This window comes from Enhydra lutris, unplaced genomic scaffold, assembly GCF_002288905.1.
Source record: "Enhydra lutris kenyoni isolate GAN:26980312 unplaced genomic scaffold, ASM228890v2 scaffoldscaffold39, whole genome shotgun sequence".
NCBI classification, from domain to species: domain Eukaryota; kingdom Metazoa; phylum Chordata; class Mammalia; order Carnivora; family Mustelidae; genus Enhydra; species Enhydra lutris.
The window spans coordinates 13253559-13270256 of NW_019154123.1; the positions used below are offsets into that span (position 1 = coordinate 13253559).

General features: G+C 46.0%; 1 protein-coding gene across 3 annotated transcripts in view; it reads left to right on the forward strand.

The window, feature by feature from the left end:
* The window catches only part of LOC111155117 (collagen like tail subunit of asymmetric acetylcholinesterase), a 54772-nt gene that overhangs the window by 34907 nt on the left and 3167 nt on the right, over positions 1 to 16698 (forward strand). For all 3 annotated transcript variants that reach the window (XM_022515179.1, XM_022515182.1, XM_022515180.1), the window contains 7 exons: positions 581 to 625; positions 814 to 849; positions 3830 to 3910; positions 8737 to 8842; positions 14526 to 14665; positions 15735 to 15854; positions 16276 to 16396. In XM_022515179.1, coding sequence (XP_022370887.1) covers positions 581 to 625; positions 814 to 849; positions 3830 to 3910; positions 8737 to 8842; positions 14526 to 14665; positions 15735 to 15854; positions 16276 to 16396 — 649 coding nt within the window. The remainder of the gene's footprint in view (positions 1 to 580; positions 626 to 813; positions 850 to 3829; positions 3911 to 8736; positions 8843 to 14525; positions 14666 to 15734; positions 15855 to 16275; positions 16397 to 16698) is intronic.

The following is a 16698-nucleotide window of genomic DNA, read 5'->3' on the forward strand; positions in this document are numbered from 1 at the left end:
CCAATGATGAGCAGAGGACAGGCCCAGGTTTCTCTTAAGTTAGTGACTATAGTGACCATTCCTAGATATTCCCACAGCCTTTGTCATTGGGCTGAGAGAGCAGGGAGGGGTCTCCTGAGGCAGGGCATGTGGGCAAGGGAAGAGCTCCAGTGGAAGTAGGGCAGAAGAGCAGTTGAAAGTTGTGCCTGGTGGAGAGGGAACATTGCTTGCTTGAGGGATACTGGAGGATGATGGCTGACATGTGTCTTTAAGCTTCCATCACACAACCTTCTCATCTGCCAAAAACCAAACCAAACCAAATAAAAAACCCAGCCAGAACCTGGGGACCAATTTCCTACAAGATGAGAGAGGATCTGGGACACAGAATTTTCTGTGAGTTGTCTTTTATTAAAGCAAAAGGTCTTTGTGGTCCAAATAAAAGGTAGATCACAAAGCGTTCCTTCCTTGGGCAAGTCACCTAAACTCTGAGCCTACTTCTTGGCCTGTAAAACGAGGGTGTTGGCTTAGGGAGCTTTCATTGTGAAATGCTCCAATTTTCCCTCCCACGTATTAACTCTGACTCTCTGTGGTTTCCTCCTAGGGATCCAGAGGTGAAAGAGGTGACTTGGGTCCCAAAGGAGAAAAGGTAATGGCCTTTGCATAGAATGATAAACTACAACGAAGTCGTAGCCCCTTGTGGGCTGTCCAGCTTACTGGCTGGCTGGCTGACTGGCTGACTGGGCTCTTATCTTGAAAATGGCCAAGCACACTCTTCCACAACTCTCTTGGGCCCTCTCTCAGAGAGAATCACTCTGTGTGTTGCTCTCTTCACAGGGTTTCCCAGGATTTCCTGGAATGCTGGGGCAGAAAGTAAGTACTATAAGTAAAAATAGGCCTTGGTAAAAAAAAAAAAAAAAAAAAAAAAAAAAAAAAAAAAAATCAGACTTTCTACACACTACACAAAGAGCTCTGCCTCTCTGTCCAGAGAGAAAGTGGGTTTTGCCATGGAAGGTTCTGGTTTGGAAGAGGAGAAAGTTGCCGTGCACATTGATGAGAGAGAGTGCCAGTATGGTCTGAGACCACCCTCCAGTTCAGTGGGAGGGAGAAGACCCACCATCCGGGTAGAGAGGGCTTTCTATGTCTTCCTGACTGTTGGAGGGCCATGGTAATGTTCAGAAGCAGAAGGCATCATGACAGAGGGATCAGATCTGAGCTGTCATGATCAAGGGTCCCAGCGTGAGGCACAGGCATCTTTGGCCTATGGCCATTGCTGGTGACAGTCAACTCAGACCTTCTTTGAGAGCAGTACACAGAGTTATTTTAGCTGGGTGACAGCAAAAGTTTTTTTCATTTGATGGTTAATCTTTTTATTTAAACAGTTAAGTATTTAGTGGAATTTCATGGATATCTTGCTGGGAACAATGCTTGCTAAAAATGGAGTTCATTCAGTTGACTTAAAGAAAAAATATCTAGCAACTAACAATAGAGTGGTGTCCTGATATGACAAAAATTATGAAAGTAGCAATGGACTGGCAGATTTCTGGAAACTTCTATGTAGGGTTAGGGCCTGGGGAAGAATGGGGGGTTGGTGAGAGGAGGTGTCAGGATAAAGAGAGAGCGTGAGAGCATACCTAACTGGCCACTGAAAACTCCTTTATCTAACGTTTTAATGGTGGTTCCTCACGCTGAAAGCCATTGACCTTGGTGGGTGTCATTTTTCCTAAGCCTCAGAGCATAGTATTCTTCAAACATGCAAATGCATGCTTTCTTAGAATCCTAGTGGTTTTTTCAAGTTTACCTTAAAGTTTTCTTTTCCAAACTCAAATAAACAATTTTTATCTGACCTCCAGCCAGGAGAGCATATTTAAACAATTTCAGTCATCTCTTATTACTATTTATCACTGTCTTAAGCTGTCAAAAACTCTGTTCCTGTTATTCCCTAGCTGGAATGTTGGGTTAAAAATAAATAATTGCATAAGCAAGTTAAAGGAAACATTAAAAGGGAAAAAAATAATTTGATTAAAAAATATTTAGGCTAGGTTTTCATTCAGTGCAAGAGTGAACATCAAAGAATAATAAATTAATGTGGAATTAAGGATGACAACATCTTTGGCCTCTGCACCGTTTACTAGATTTGCCATCTAGAGTTCTCTTTCCCTTTCACAGCAGGCTGTTTTAAGACAAAGATGATATGATAACGATAATTAGGTCTTAGAAATTAGATCAAGAACTTACTGGCTGCTTCCAGTTGATGAAGAGAGGGGCCACACTTCCTTCTGCCAATCTTTAAAAAGAAACAAAAAATGAGGAGCGCCTGGGTGGCTCAGGAGGTTAAAGCCTCTGCCTTCAGCTCAGGTCATGATCTCAGGGTCCTGGGATCAAGCCCCTCTTCTGGCTCTCTGCTCCGCGAGGAGCCTGCTTCCTCTCTTCTCTCTCTCTCTCTCTCTGCCTGCCTCTCTGCCTACTTGTGATCTCTGTCTGTCAAATAAATAAATAAAATCTTTAAAAAAACAAACAAACAAAAAAAGAAAACAAAACCACTTATACCATTTATGCGGCTGTTTTCTCCAAGCCAGACAAAATACCCCATGACCCCCTCTAAACAGCCAAGGAAAATTGTACAACATAGAATCCATGTTATCCTCCCACACTTTCCCACTGCCTAGATGATGGAGGACATGACAGGCTGGAAAGAAAGCACAGGTTTAAGAACAGTTCTTGGTGTGGCAAGATGTTAGTGGCTTGGGTAGGGACAAATTTGTTACATTGGCCAAGTGACATAATTTCAGAGTTTATGCTTCATCCTTACTCTGTATTAGTGTGCACTGTATTATACTTCCTCTGACTTCCACGTGGAGAGCCTTCTGGGTGTTTATTGTTCTCTCTGAGTGCCTGGGGTAGCTTTTCATGGACACTAGCTGCTGACTAACAGAAACTCTCATGGTTGCTCTTTTAAACTTAACTTGCTGGTGGTGCATTCTGGGCTCCAGAGGGATAACTGGAGGCAGGAATGATGCTCTGTGGGGTCCCTGACCCAAAACAGCAGGTGGCCCTGGAATCCTAGAAGAACACGGGGAAGGAGAGAAACTATGATGGAGAAATGGGTTTGACAAAAGTTGGCCTGAAACTATGGAATTCTGCAATTGGTGCTTCTGGTTCTGATAGCTCAGAGTAGAGCTTTTCAATTAAGAGTATTGTTGACATTGCTTTTCCTGCCTTTTACAATCATTACATTGAGCATGTGGTTATATGTCTGGAACATTTTTCCCCACAGTTTTCATCTAACTCAAATGAAAATGAGCTGGAACCAAACAAGTTTCTACAGAAGAGTAGGGAAATTTATAACCCTAAATAAAGGTCATTACCTGAGCAGAAAATTTCCAAAGATGACATTTGTCAAAACTGTGTCCAGTCATTCAAAAACTCATTGATTGGAATTTGTGCAATAAACAAACAAAATACAACACACAATTTCCACTAAAAGAGAAAGCGTTTTTCCCTGGCAGTGTGCCATGTCACAGGCACACATGTGGCTGACATGCAGGAATGTCCTACTTTGGCCGTTTAGGATGGTGACTTGGCACACCAAAATGTGTGCTGCCCAGGAGCTGTCTCTCGCAGATAATAAATAACCCACCCAGGGTAACCTCCTCCTTTCCTTCCACTTACTTGAAAAACCTATCTACCTTTCACATGACCTCATCACTTTCCCAATCTCCCACATTGGCCAGTTGGAAGAGGTCTAGAATGATCAAGTGCACTGCCCTCATGACTGATGATTAGATGGACCTGCAGAGATGTGCCTTCCCCCATGCCTAATTCCTCTCTTGCTTCTCTTTCTTCTTTCCAGGGTGAAATGGGTCCAAAGGGTGAGCCTGGGTTTACAGGACCCAGAGGACCCAGGGGAAGACCAGGAAAACGAGGAAAGCCGGTAAGGCTCCTAGTGCTTACCACGCCCCTGAAGTCAGACCCTCCTGACAGGTAGGTGGGTGGTATAGAGAGACAGACAGGTGGAGCCCATCATAGATATTCCATAGCCACAGTCCCCAGCGTCCTCGAGACTGGTGGGCAGAAAGAACACCAATTCCAGCAGCTCCTGTTTCTCTAGGCTAACCAAGGGTTGAAGCAGCTGGAAGCGAACACCCCATTCAAACTGTGTTCAAGGCCAGAAGCAAGAGTGGATCCTTGGTTCATAAGAATGGGTCTGTCTTAACCAAAGCAACTGGGAGTAGAATCCAGATCTGGTTGTTCATCCAGAAAACTTGCTTTTTGCCTCAATGTCCCAGACACAAATGGAGTTTTGGAGGACAGCCCAAATATCTCCTTGCTGTTGAAGGGTTTTCTGGGTCTCAGCAATACAGTGGTTTTTCCCGAATCAGACCCGCAATTTGTAAGTGACTCCACTCTTTTTATGGGCGCTATTAAGGGCTTAGGGGAGTTGTTCATTCTGAACTCCCCCTGGTCAGCAGGCATTGGTGTCAAACCATGTGACGTGATAAGGAGAGGAAAGATGAAGGTACATTTGCCTTAGCTGGCTTTAGAGCTGTATTCAGTGCCTCAGAGAAACTTCTCATCTTTTCTCTAATGGACAGGCATTCCTTTACTTTTTTGGTTCAGTTTGTAAACTTTTCACTTCTTTTCCCATTATAAATGTAATATATGATCATCACAGAAAACTTGAAAAATTCAGAAAATAGGAGGGAAGTCATCTAAAGGCCTAACACCCAAACATAACCATTTCGGTGTACTTCCTTCCAGTGTTATTTCTTTGTGAACTTTCTAGTTGTTTGTGTCTTTTATATCCAATATGTAACTGCTGTATCCTAAAACTGTAACTTAAAGTCACAGCATACACATGTTTGCTCATTAGTGCACATACTCATTAAGAGTTTTTTTTAAAGATTTATTTTTTTTATTTGAGAGAGAGAGCACACATGCATGAGCAGGGAGAAGGGCAAAGGGGGCGAGAGAGGAAGAGAATCCCAAGCAGACTCCCCGCTGAGCACAGAGCCTGATACAGGGCTCAATCCCATAATCATGAGTCCAAGACCCAAGCCAAAACCAAGAGTCAGACACTCAACCAACTGAACCACCCAGGCACCCCTCATTAAGCATTTTTAAACATCTTTTTAAAATGTCTGCATCACATTTTGTAAATGAGTAAGCAGTAGATTGCTTGGACAAGAGAGGCCTAACCAAATTATATATAATGCTGAGAGGTGAACATCTTTGGGGTGCAAACCTTTCTCCATTCTTATGTTTTCATTCTTTCCTTAGGCTAGATCGGTGGTTCTCATCTAGAAGCTGGGGACAGATTAGATACAGGTTTTCTGCCTTGGGTGCAACGGTTGTAGTTCCAAGTTTGCCTCTCATCACCCCCAGTGCCTAGGCCCTACTTCCCAGATCATCTGATATAATTGACCTGGCATGGGGCTTCAGCATGGCTGGCTGCTTTTTAAAGCTCTCCACATGATTCTTTTTGGGTTTTTTTTTTTTTTTGAAGATTTTATTTATTTATTTGAGAGAGAGAGAAAGAGAGAGAGCGTGAACTGGAGGAGGGGCAGAGGCAGAAGGAGAAGCAGACTCCCCACTGAGCAGGGAGCCTAACATGGGGCTTGATCCCAGAACCCTCGAATCACGACCTGAGCTGAAGGCAGACACTTAACTGACTGAGCCACCCAGGCGCCCCTTCCCCATGATTCTAATATGTGGCCAGGGTCCAAAACAATGGTAACAGTATGAAACCAATTCTGGTCTTTTCCAAGTGAACTTGGGAATTACACGGGCTCCAACCTGGATAATACAAATTCCACTATAACTTCTGGAGTCGCAGTAGTCCAGTACAGTTTTTCAAAGTTTTAAATGGATGGCATGTCCATAACTTCACAGTGATGCCACAGTTCCCTAAAATCTTGGCTCAGGAAAAGGAGAAAAAAGGGAAAAATCTTTTTCTTCCCTACTGCTGATTTCACAGCTTGGGGTTCAAGAAGCCTGCTGGTGTCCATCCTTTTGGTGCTTTTCTTGGACAGTGTTTATCTTTTCCTGGTGAGGGCTTGAGCCAAGAAGGCTATTTCCTGAAATAATTCAATTGGAACAATCTTAAAACTACCCCAGGACCATGGGTAGGAGCTGAGAGAAATGGGTTCCTCCTTCCTACAGGATGTTATAAACAAGCTGAGCATGCTCCGAACCCTCTCTGCTGTCTAGTCAGCAGAGACTTTAGCTGTTAACCTTAGTAGACCACCATGGTCCTTTATTTTTTAAATCGTGAATTAGTTTCCTACCACAGAATCTTTTACATGGGATGTTGCTGGACCAGTGGTACTAAGAGTTTCTGGAGGTTATCATAAGTCAATCCAACTCCTGGAATCAGAGATCCAGCAGGGACTTCAGGAAATTAGAATTTCAGATCCAGAAGGATTTTAGAGATCATCTCATCTACTTCCCTCAGTCTAGCCATGAGGAAATTGAGGTCAGGGCAGTAGAGTGACCCCCTCAGACAAGCAAGCTTCAAAGGCAGTATTCGAACTTGGAGCGCTGAGAACTGCTTTTCCCCACATATCTCTCCTCACCTTCATGCTTCAGTACTTGCCCATCCTTTTGGTGCCCTTTCAACCGGCTTGGGAAAATGGCTCTCCACTCTTATTATAAATCTTCAGTGAAGATTTATAATAATATTCATAAGAACAACTTCCTTGAGAGGCATCACCAAGCTTTGTGGTAGGAAAGGAATAAAGAAGAATGCCTTTCCTGGAAAGCACTGCTCGGTGAGTCTTGCTCATAGGGACATGGCTTATTCTGATATACAGAATATTCCATCATTGTTTGGTGTCAGAATCAAGGAGTGCTTCCAGCTCCTTCAAGCTGAGGCACTTCCTGTACTCTAGTCAGCTGATGTGGTTTTTAGAAAAACAAGACTTAACTGTGGCTATATTAAGATGATGTGACCTCCTTTGCTATTCTGGGACCCATCTTAGTTACCATGAGCACCCTCCATCAGGATGGAATTGGAAATAAACTCTGATGTCACAGGTCCCATATTAAAAATTTTAGAACTCCTAAAAATAAATAAATGCGTACATACATAAATAAATAAGAATTTCAGAACCCCTTGGACATTGCCAGGAGAGACCGCAGAGCCACATTGACAAAGCGGCAGGTCATGCGTCACTGTTGTGATTGGAAAGGAGTGCCCTGCCCCCCTGCTTCCCAGACTTGGGGAAGATTATGTTTCATTACATGGGCAGGCCTGCCAAGGCACAAGTGTCGAAAGGGGATCCAGGTCAAAGATGTCGTGCATTAATCACTGTCCTGTTTAGGCCCAGCGCAAGAGCAGACAATTAGCAAATCATCTACAGACCTTGGTTTCTGGGGTCATTCCTCAGAGCAGCCCTAAGGAGGAAAGATTTGCTCTTGAGCCTCTCAGAACAGGCATCAAGGTAGACATCCTGTGTGGAATGGCTACAGCTCCAGGTATGGCTCTCTTTTAGAAATCAGATCTTTTCCAATCACGTGAAAAAGACGAAACCAAGCCAGTTGCTATCAATCATAGCTTGACCCCACCCCCAGCCCTTGCTTCTGCACAAACTACTTTTTCACCTCTAGGAGCTTTATTACTTTCACAACAAATGTGTGTGTTTAATGTAATGGCCCCATTTTATAAATGAGAAAAACTGACTTGCATGACTTGCATGACCCAGGGTCTCATGGGCAACATGAAAACCCAGGTCTCCTGACTTCCAGCTCAGCAGAACTACGTCTCCTCTGTGTTGTCAGCATCTTCCTCCTCCTCCATTTAGTCTGGGGAACAAGACAAATTCTGGTCCACAGGGAGCCTATGTCTCAGACAGAGACATCAATGAAAGGACCGCACACATAATGGTGTGTTTCTGATTTGGGTAAAGGCCGGGGAGGAAGGGGGCCTAGTTCTGAGAGCCTGTGACAAGGAGAACTCACTTGGTCTGGCAGAGTCTAGCAAGGTCCAGAAGGCTGTGCTGCAGTGACACTTTACCTGAGAGCTAATGGCTGGGAGGGAGTTAACCAGGCAGAGGCGTGGAAAGGGAGTTTGGGCAGGGAGGAGCAAAGTAAAAGGCAAGTTGTGCTCTTGAAGACCAAAAACACCAGAAGACTGGAAAGGCCAGCCATGCAGCACTTTGTAGGCTGAAATAAGGATCTGGGTCTTTATCCTGAGAGCAAGTGGGAGCCACTCATTTGATGGAAACGGCTCTTGTGGTAAAATAGAAAGGGTCTTGACGAGGAAGCAGAGGCCTGAGTCCTAGGCAACAAGTCTGTTGCCTCAGTGCTGGGTGCCTTGTGTGAATCTCTGCTCTTTCCTGAGCCTCTGTTTCCTCCTCTGTCTGGTGAGGGGAGAGGGTTGGATTGGTTCCTTTCAGCAGGCATGTGCCATGTGTTTCCTGGAGATAGCAAGAAGTAATGTCTGTAAACTTGTAACCATCACAATCTCAAATGTCACTTGCCCTGAGCTCTTTTTTTTTTTTTTTTAAATAGGCTCCACAGCCAAAGTACATAGGGCTTTGAACCCATGACCCTGAGATCAAGAGTCCTATACCCCACTGACTGACTCAGTCAAGTGCCCCTGCCTTGAGCTTTTTAGGAGCTTGATGGTCAAGGCCTCAGGAGCATCCTGCCCTGGGCTCCTGCTCCAAAATGCAAGGTGGTCTCTGATTTAGGCATAAATGGGGAAGGAAGTTTGCCATGTCATGTTATCATAACAGGCTCTGCCTTTCTCTCTGTCAGGGGCAGAAGGGAGATAGTGGAGTAATGGGCCCACCAGGCAAGCCTGGGCCTTCTGGTCAACCTGGCCGTCCAGGTCCCCCAGGCCCCCCGGGCCCCCCATCCGCAGGTAAGAGCTACTCTGCTTCACGTGATCTACAGTGTCACCCTCCTGGCCAGCCTCCCCAGAGAGGGCACAAGGAGATGCCTGCAGAGGTCTGTCTAGTGTTTTGAATTAGAAACTACTAGAGGCACTTTAATATATTCAGAATTTCTCCAGTTTGACTCTTTCTACTTCAGCACAAGAGAGGTAAATACCATCCTCATTCTGTTGTAGGATTTTAGAGAACTAATAGAGGAGAAAGCAGAGGGAGCCATGTTTACACTGGTGATGTCATTTATACTTCATGTGAAAAATAACCGGCACGTATTTCATCAACTAATTTCTTTTTCTAGAAAAACCTTCCACAACTCCAAGCAGTTCTCTTAAACCTAGAAGTAAATGTGGTGTGGCAGAGCTTCTATCTTATGTAGTTTTATCAAAGAGTACTTGTTAGTTTATTCTGAACACACAAAGAAATCATAAAAAGAAATCAAAGTCTACCATTGAAGAGGGCATAGTAGCACTGCTACCTTGTTTGCCTTGTTTAATTTGATGAGCTAAACCCTTTAATTAGTTTGTGCCTTCATCAGCTCCACATACGACCTTTCATGGCACATTGTCTGTATAAACACAGCATCACTGGGCCTGAGAAGACTGTTCACTCCATAGGGTCCTTTGTCCTCTGTTGTATGAAAGGAATCCAAGCAATTTTTATTACCTTTTTTTTTTTCTTAAGAAAACAAAGGCATTTTAAAATTCTACATTTCACTTTTCCTTCCTGTGTTTATAGGAATATATTCACAGCCCTGTCATGGGATGGTCAAGAAATGTCATAACTTGTTAGATCTTTTAAACCAAATTAAAGCTGGCTCTGAGATTCTAACCTGCTGGGTTGCCAGGAAAATGCAATCTCAGGCATTATTGGGGTTCTCTACACTCCTTCAGCTGCCAAAAAAAGAGTTGGGCAAAGAGTCTGGGGATTATGGCAGACAAACCTCAGAGGTTTTCCCTCCAGCCTTTGATCTGCCCTGTTCACCTCTGAAAGGCCTGCTCTCCAAGGGCACATGGTCCAAGGGGGCCTGGTGGCTGCCATCTTCATGCCATGCTTGGGTGTCAAAACATTTCCAAGACTGGTCCCACAACCATTCCTTCTGAGAACTTACCTCTTCACCAGGATGCAGGGGGTCCCCGTCACTCCATGTCTGGGGTCCCTGTCACTCCATGTCTGGGGTGATCTCCCCCCTTCCACCCTCCAGCCCCCTGGCTTGTCACACTCCTCCTATACTGCTACCCCAATTAGGAGCTTTTCTCTTCTGAGAACAGAGGGCAGAAAGGTACAGTCTTCACATCATATTTGTTTTCACCAAGGGCAAGAAAGCACAAAGTCTTGCTACCTCTTTGAAATCAGGAGAGGAAAAAGTAGTGGGAAAACAAACATCAATTGGTATAACAATAAGGTGTCTTATCACACCTGTTTCTATTCCTTAGGGGAAACAGGTGGAGACGACACCCGGCCCAGGTGTCCATGCCACATAATCTGTTTCTGTGAATTGACTGGATGATCCTTATGAGGGTCCTTCCAACTACGGTTGACCCTTGAATAATGTGGAGTTTAGGGGCGCTGATCCCAGTCAGTCGAAAATCCATGTATAACTTGTGACTCCCCCAAAACTTAACGACTACTAGTCTGCTGTTGACTGGGAGCCTTATGGATATCAAAGAGTCAATTAACGCATACTTTGTCAGTTCTATATGTCATGTACTGTACTCTTACAAGAAAGTAAGCTGGAGGGAAAAAATGTTAGGAGGAAAATCATAAGGAAGAGAAAATGCAACCACGGGACTGTACTATAAAAACTCTGCGTGTAAGTGGACTTGTGCAGTTCAAGCCCATGTTGTTCAAGTGTCCATCACTGTCCTCGTCCTCCTCGGTTCTGGCACATGTCATGTTCCCCTCAAACCCCGTGATCATGAGCTGCCAGGCCCAGGGACTGCGAACGTGGTGTGAGGACTGAGTTTTGTCTTCGGAAGGGACTCTCTTGGCCCTTGGGGTATCGAACAGCTCACAAAACTGAGGAGTTCCATCTTCCTGCTGGATGGCAGGTCCTTGAGGCCACTTCTGTGGCCAAGGCGGCTTTGCATCACCACAGTCCCGGGCAGGTGGGATGGACAGTCTATGGTCACAGGCCACTTGGGTTCTCAGTCTGTCTCCCCACATTACTGCATGGCAGTCAAGACAGATGCAGTCCATTTCTTTTTTTTTTTTTTTTTAAGATTTTATTTATTTATTTGACAGAGAGAGATCACAAGTAGGCAGAGAGGCAGGCAGAGAGAGAGGAAGGGATACGGGACTCGATCCCAGGACCCCGAGATCATGACCTGAGCCGAAGGCAGCGGCTTAACCCACTGAGCCACCCAGGCGCCTGATGCAGTCCATTTCTGATTCCTGTCCCCTTCCCGTGCCTTCTTTTGAGTCACTTCCTTTCTGGGGATCCTCTTAGTGAAGGGACTGAAGAAAATGGGGCAATAATCCTGCTCTTTGGGGTAGGGAAAGAAGAGGAAGGAGGAATTTAAAAGAGAACTTTCCTAAGCGTGGGGCCAGTTGGATTATTATCAAGAATGGGTTCAGGCCGCAAAAGTGATTCCTGAGACTACCTTTGAAAGCTGATAAAAGTCCCAAGCCCACTCAGGAGCAAAATCTGTCTATCTATATCCAAGATTCTGTACATTGCTTCACAGAGTTCTAGAACCCCTGCCCCAAATCCATCTTGGGATATGCTTGGGCTCTGTGGACCACAGGTCAAACAACCCTGGTCTTATCCAAACCACCCTTTCTAGAAAAGAACTTTGAACCTCAGAGAAGAGGGGCTTTCTCAAGGTCACAGAGGTGACTGGTGGCCTAGAGTCAGTCTGTGGCTCTTGGGCCTGAAACCTTTCCATTCAGCCATGTGGCCTCCGCAGAGGCAGAGTGGGACCTGGGGGTGATATGGAGATGTTTCTGTGGTGCCTCCTCTTTCTCCCAGATTTCCCGTCTCAGGCCCACTCCCACTGCACAGCCCATGGTGATGGGAGGCTCTCAGGGCAATGATGGCTACAAGGGATGATGGATCAGCCAGGCCCACTCAGCCCACTCTGAGAAGCCAGGCTGGGGAAGCTTGAGTCGCCATGCCCTTCAGTGCCTCCTGGCAGGAAACCAGCAGGCAGGGGTGACAGATGCCCTCCAACAGCTGAAAGGAAGCTGCAGGAAAACTGCAGTGGTGGCAGGAAGCGGGCACCCTGCCCCATCCTGTTGTCCTGTTGGGAGGCTGGCTCTGGTTCTGGTGCCCAGTGCTGGGGGGCAGGCCGGTGCTGGGGCTGGTGGAGAGGGCGGGAGCTCTTTAGTACCCAAGTTATAGAGAAAGAGATGCTGGGAGGCAGGGGAGGGAATTTAGACACAAAATGTGTCTAGGATGTAATTTGCAGTAACTGAATTACAAACTTGGCTGAGTCCTCCCAGCACCCAGACAGGGTCTAAGTGAATCATTGTGGTACCTGGGAATTGCCAGCTTCCTGCAGGCATCGATATTCTTGGATGTTTGTCTCTTGAATGGCATAGCGTTAAGTTGAACATGAATTCACATTTCAGCATTCCCACTTACTAGCTGGATAATGGGATGAATTCCTGAATTGCTCTGAGGCCACGGATCTGGAGGAACGGTTGGGGTCCCAGAGCCTGCTCCAGTGCTACTCTCACATCCTCCGCATTCTAGAAATCCCCACTTTGGTTTCCACACGTGACGACTACTCAGAGTATTCCTGGGCCGGTGGGGTCTCTGTCTCTCCGGGCTGTGCTGAGCTCCTCCTGCAGCATTGGATGCATGTTTCTTTTTCAAACAAACTACCACAACCTGGGATAAAATGTTGGCAAGCCTCCCTTCCTCCCTTGCTGGCATTATTCTGATCTTGGACCTATCTGTTCTGGAACGCTCAGGGTTGTGGGGAGAGTATTCCCATTGGGGTCTCATCCTCTAGCTGAAGCTGCTTCCTTGGAGCCTTGACGGGACCTCTCCCCTGGGGTCGTTTTATTTTCTGCCCTTCTGGGATCTGCCAACCGTGTCGCCTGTTGTTGGATAGCTGGAAGTTATACAACTTGAAAGCAATGACTGCCTGGTCTCCAGACTCCCCCTTACTTTCTCAGGAGGAGACATACGTCCTTTCTCCGTCTCCAGGAGTTCCCTCTCTTTCCTCTCTTCCTGTTGAATGGCTCTTGCTCTAGCTCTTTCCAGCCAACCTGATGGTGACTTTTAGCCTTTTCTGAAGACCAGTTAGTCTACATTCGTTCATCCAGTGAGGCAGTCTTCAAACATGTATCCTGCCCCTCCTGTGTGTCCAGTCGTGGTAAATGAACATGGGCACCAACCTTGCCCTTGTGGATCTTACATTCTACTGGGGGAGATTGCCCTTCGTCACATAATCTCACAAGGTACAAAAGTCACAAACAGAAGTGCTGTGAAGAAGAGGCATGGGGAGCTATGAAATTGTATCCAAGGTGAACGTGCCTGAGTGTGAGCATTCGGAAGCCTTCCCTGAGGAAGTGATGTTGCAACCCAGGTCAGGAGCAAGTTAGGAGGCACTTGGAGAGGGGGGCATAGAGGGTGAAGAGAGAACAATCTAGTGGGGGAATGGCTTGTGCAAAGACTGTTTCCTTAGACCAGCAGTTCTCAACCTCAGTGTATGTTGGTATCAGCTTGAGAGCTTTTAAAAGCACAGATGCCTGGATTCTATTCTCAGCATTCTTGATGGAATCAGTCTAGGCTCTGGCCTGGGCATTAGGGCCTTTGAAAGTCAGGGTGAAAACTTCTACCCTAGCAGGCCACCCACACTGCAGGGAGTAAATTTTCTGATCATATATGTTTAGGACGTTCTTCTCAGTACCAGGGGACAATGAGTAGGTGGAGCCTTTTCAAACATGCCATTTTCTTCCATAAAAAATCAAAGAAACCCACCTTCAGAAATTCCTTTATAAAGATCTTACATAGAAGAACAGAATAAAATGAATAAAAATAATAATAAGAGCTATCAATTAGCAATGTGTTCATCAGCAAGAAGTCCCTGTTAATAATAGTCTAAACAAAAAGGGGATTGTTTTTCTCACATAACAAAGAAGTCCAGAAGTGGACAACGGCTGGTGTCCATTCAGCCTCTAAGGGTCACTGTTAGGGTCCCATGTCCCATGAGCCACGGGTCTTTTCTGTGTGTGGTTTCTCTTCTCATACTTTTTACTTCATGGTTGCAGTATGGCTGCTGCAGCACCAGACATTTTCTCTGTCTTCTAGACAGGAATGAGAAGGAAACTATGTCTCTTACCAGCAATGTTTTTCCTGTATCAGGATAGACTTTCCCAGATGCCTACCCTTCTCCCGTCGCAGACCTTGAATGCAAGGTAGTCAGGGAAGTAGAATGTCTTACCTGTTTCTGAAGTATAGAGAAAGTGAAGGGAGGGACGTTTGGGAAAGGTGCTGCAACACCCAGCATGGTTAAGGGACCCACAGAGAACATCACCTCCTCCACACCTTGGAACAAGAGTCTCTTTGAACCTCTCCCCCGAGGCCTATCCTAAAATACTGTGGACTTTGACCTTCTTTCTGTTGGGAAGTTTGTTCAGGCCTCCCTGGGCTATTTGGTTTTTTCTTCCTTCACTCAAGTGACTCAGCAATCTGTTACTTCCTAGGACAACTTGTGATGGGACCCAAAGGGGACCGAGGATTTCCCGGGCCTCCAGGAAGCTGTCTTTGTGAAACCCCTACAAATGTGAATAACCCTTCCTATAGGGAATCCGTCTTTGGGCCCAGTTCGCCTCACGTTCCTGTGGTAAGGCTCCTGGGACAAATCTGGGCTGGTTATCCTTCAGGACCTCTCACCTGATCCTCTGAGAGCTTCTTAAGAGCCTTTTAATAAGATTGATTTCCCCATTATACTTGACAGATACTCATTATAGGAGATCGGAAAATAAAGGAAAATCAAAAGTAGGAAACCAAATTGTCCATTTGGTTGTAGGTGCATTTTGGAGTATTTTCTTTGTCTTTTTTTAGGAACAAAAAAATATTTAAAATTTTAAGTAAATACAAAAGTGGAACAAATAGTGTAATAAACCTCTATGTACCCTTCACCCAATTTCAACATTTATCAACTCCTGGCAACTCCTGTTTCCTCTTTACACCCACTCACTGCTGCCCACCCTCCCTTGGGTTATCTTGAGATAACCCTGGACATCAGTTCATCTTTTGAGTGGATGCATTAACATCCATCCAACACGCAGCTGTGCTGTGATTTATTTAACCAGCGTCCTATTTTCGGATACTTATAGGGCTCTCCCAAGCTTTTCAGTAATGTAAATAAAACCGTAACGAACACCTTCAAGTATAACAATTTCATTAAGAATCATTTCCAGATGTTGAATTACTTAATTAGATGATACTACCTTTTTATTTAAGTCTTACAAGCATTTTAAGTGTTTAAGTTTAAAAATTTAGGTCATGGATAGTCTTTTTTTTTTTAAAAAAAGATATTATTTATTTGAGAGAGAATGTACAGTGGGGTGTGGGGGTCAGAAGGAGAGAAAGAGAAGCAGGTTCCCCACTGAGCAGGGACCCTGATGTGAGGCTTGATCCCAGGACCCAGAGATCATGACCTGAGCTGAAGACAGATGCTTAACCCACTGAGCCACCCACGTGCCCCAAATCATGGATAGTCTTATTGCAAACTCAGGGAGCTGGAACTGGATTGAGAAGATGTGGGAATCAAGACCTTCCTCCCTATTTCAGGGAGGAACCAGGCTGTTAACCAGCCCAAGGATAGAGATTCTGTTTCCTCCTCCAGCTTTCCCCCTGCCCCCTATAGGAGTGTTTTCTGAAATCCTCCCCAATGTGTTCTCTGGCAGATTTTTGTAGTCAACAACCAGGAGGAGCTTGAAAAGCTGAACACCCAAAACGCCATTGCCTTCCGCAAAGACCAGAGATCTCTGTACTTCAAGGACAGCCTTGGCTGGCTCCCCATCCAGGTACCCTGAGGCAGACAATCCGGACATAGCCAAACCCAAAAGGGCACACAGCATTAGAGGAAAGAAGGGCCAACAGTTGGGCCTGGCACAGAGCTTTCTGCAGTCTGTTCCCATGGAAGGATTGGGCAACCTCCCTTGCTCTGCTTCTGAGCAGTTCTCTGTGTCCCTGCTCCCCACATGGAACCTCCTCTCTGAGCCAGGGTTCCAGATGGGCTCGATCTCCTCACTGCTAGGCTGCTGTCTTGATCTGTCCCACTTTCCTGTCAGCTGCAGAGCTCTGGGCAGCAGGAGAGGAGTGCCTCTTCCCACCCCAGGAGGAGGGCCCCACAGACCCAGAGCCTCTGGCCCCAGTACCAATGACGTCCTGCCTGCAGCTCTCACCATGCCATCCCTGGTCACTGTCATGTGTTTCTTTGGCCAGGTGACCCCTTTCTACCCTGTGGACTACACTGTAGACCACCGCGGCTCCTGTGGGGACGGGGTCCTACAACCCGGGGAGGAGTGTGACGACGGGAACAACAATGTGGACGATGACTGCATCAGTGAGTGGGGCCCATCTGGGGGGTTCTGAAGAGCAGAGTGCCACCGGGTGGGGAGAGGCTGAGAGCGAGCCCCTGGACAGTTCTAGAGCCAGAGGGGGAACACCTGGGCTGCTGTGGGGACAACATCCCCCCCCATTCAGGCCACATGTGGACTTCCACTGCCCAAGCATGTCAGTGGGGGTTAGTGTCAAGGACCTTGCCCCCAGAGAAGCCACCAGTTGCTCCCTTTTCCTGAATCCTACTTCTGGACAAAACCCACATTCCAGTCCACATTGTTTATCAAAAGATAAAGGTGATGCAGA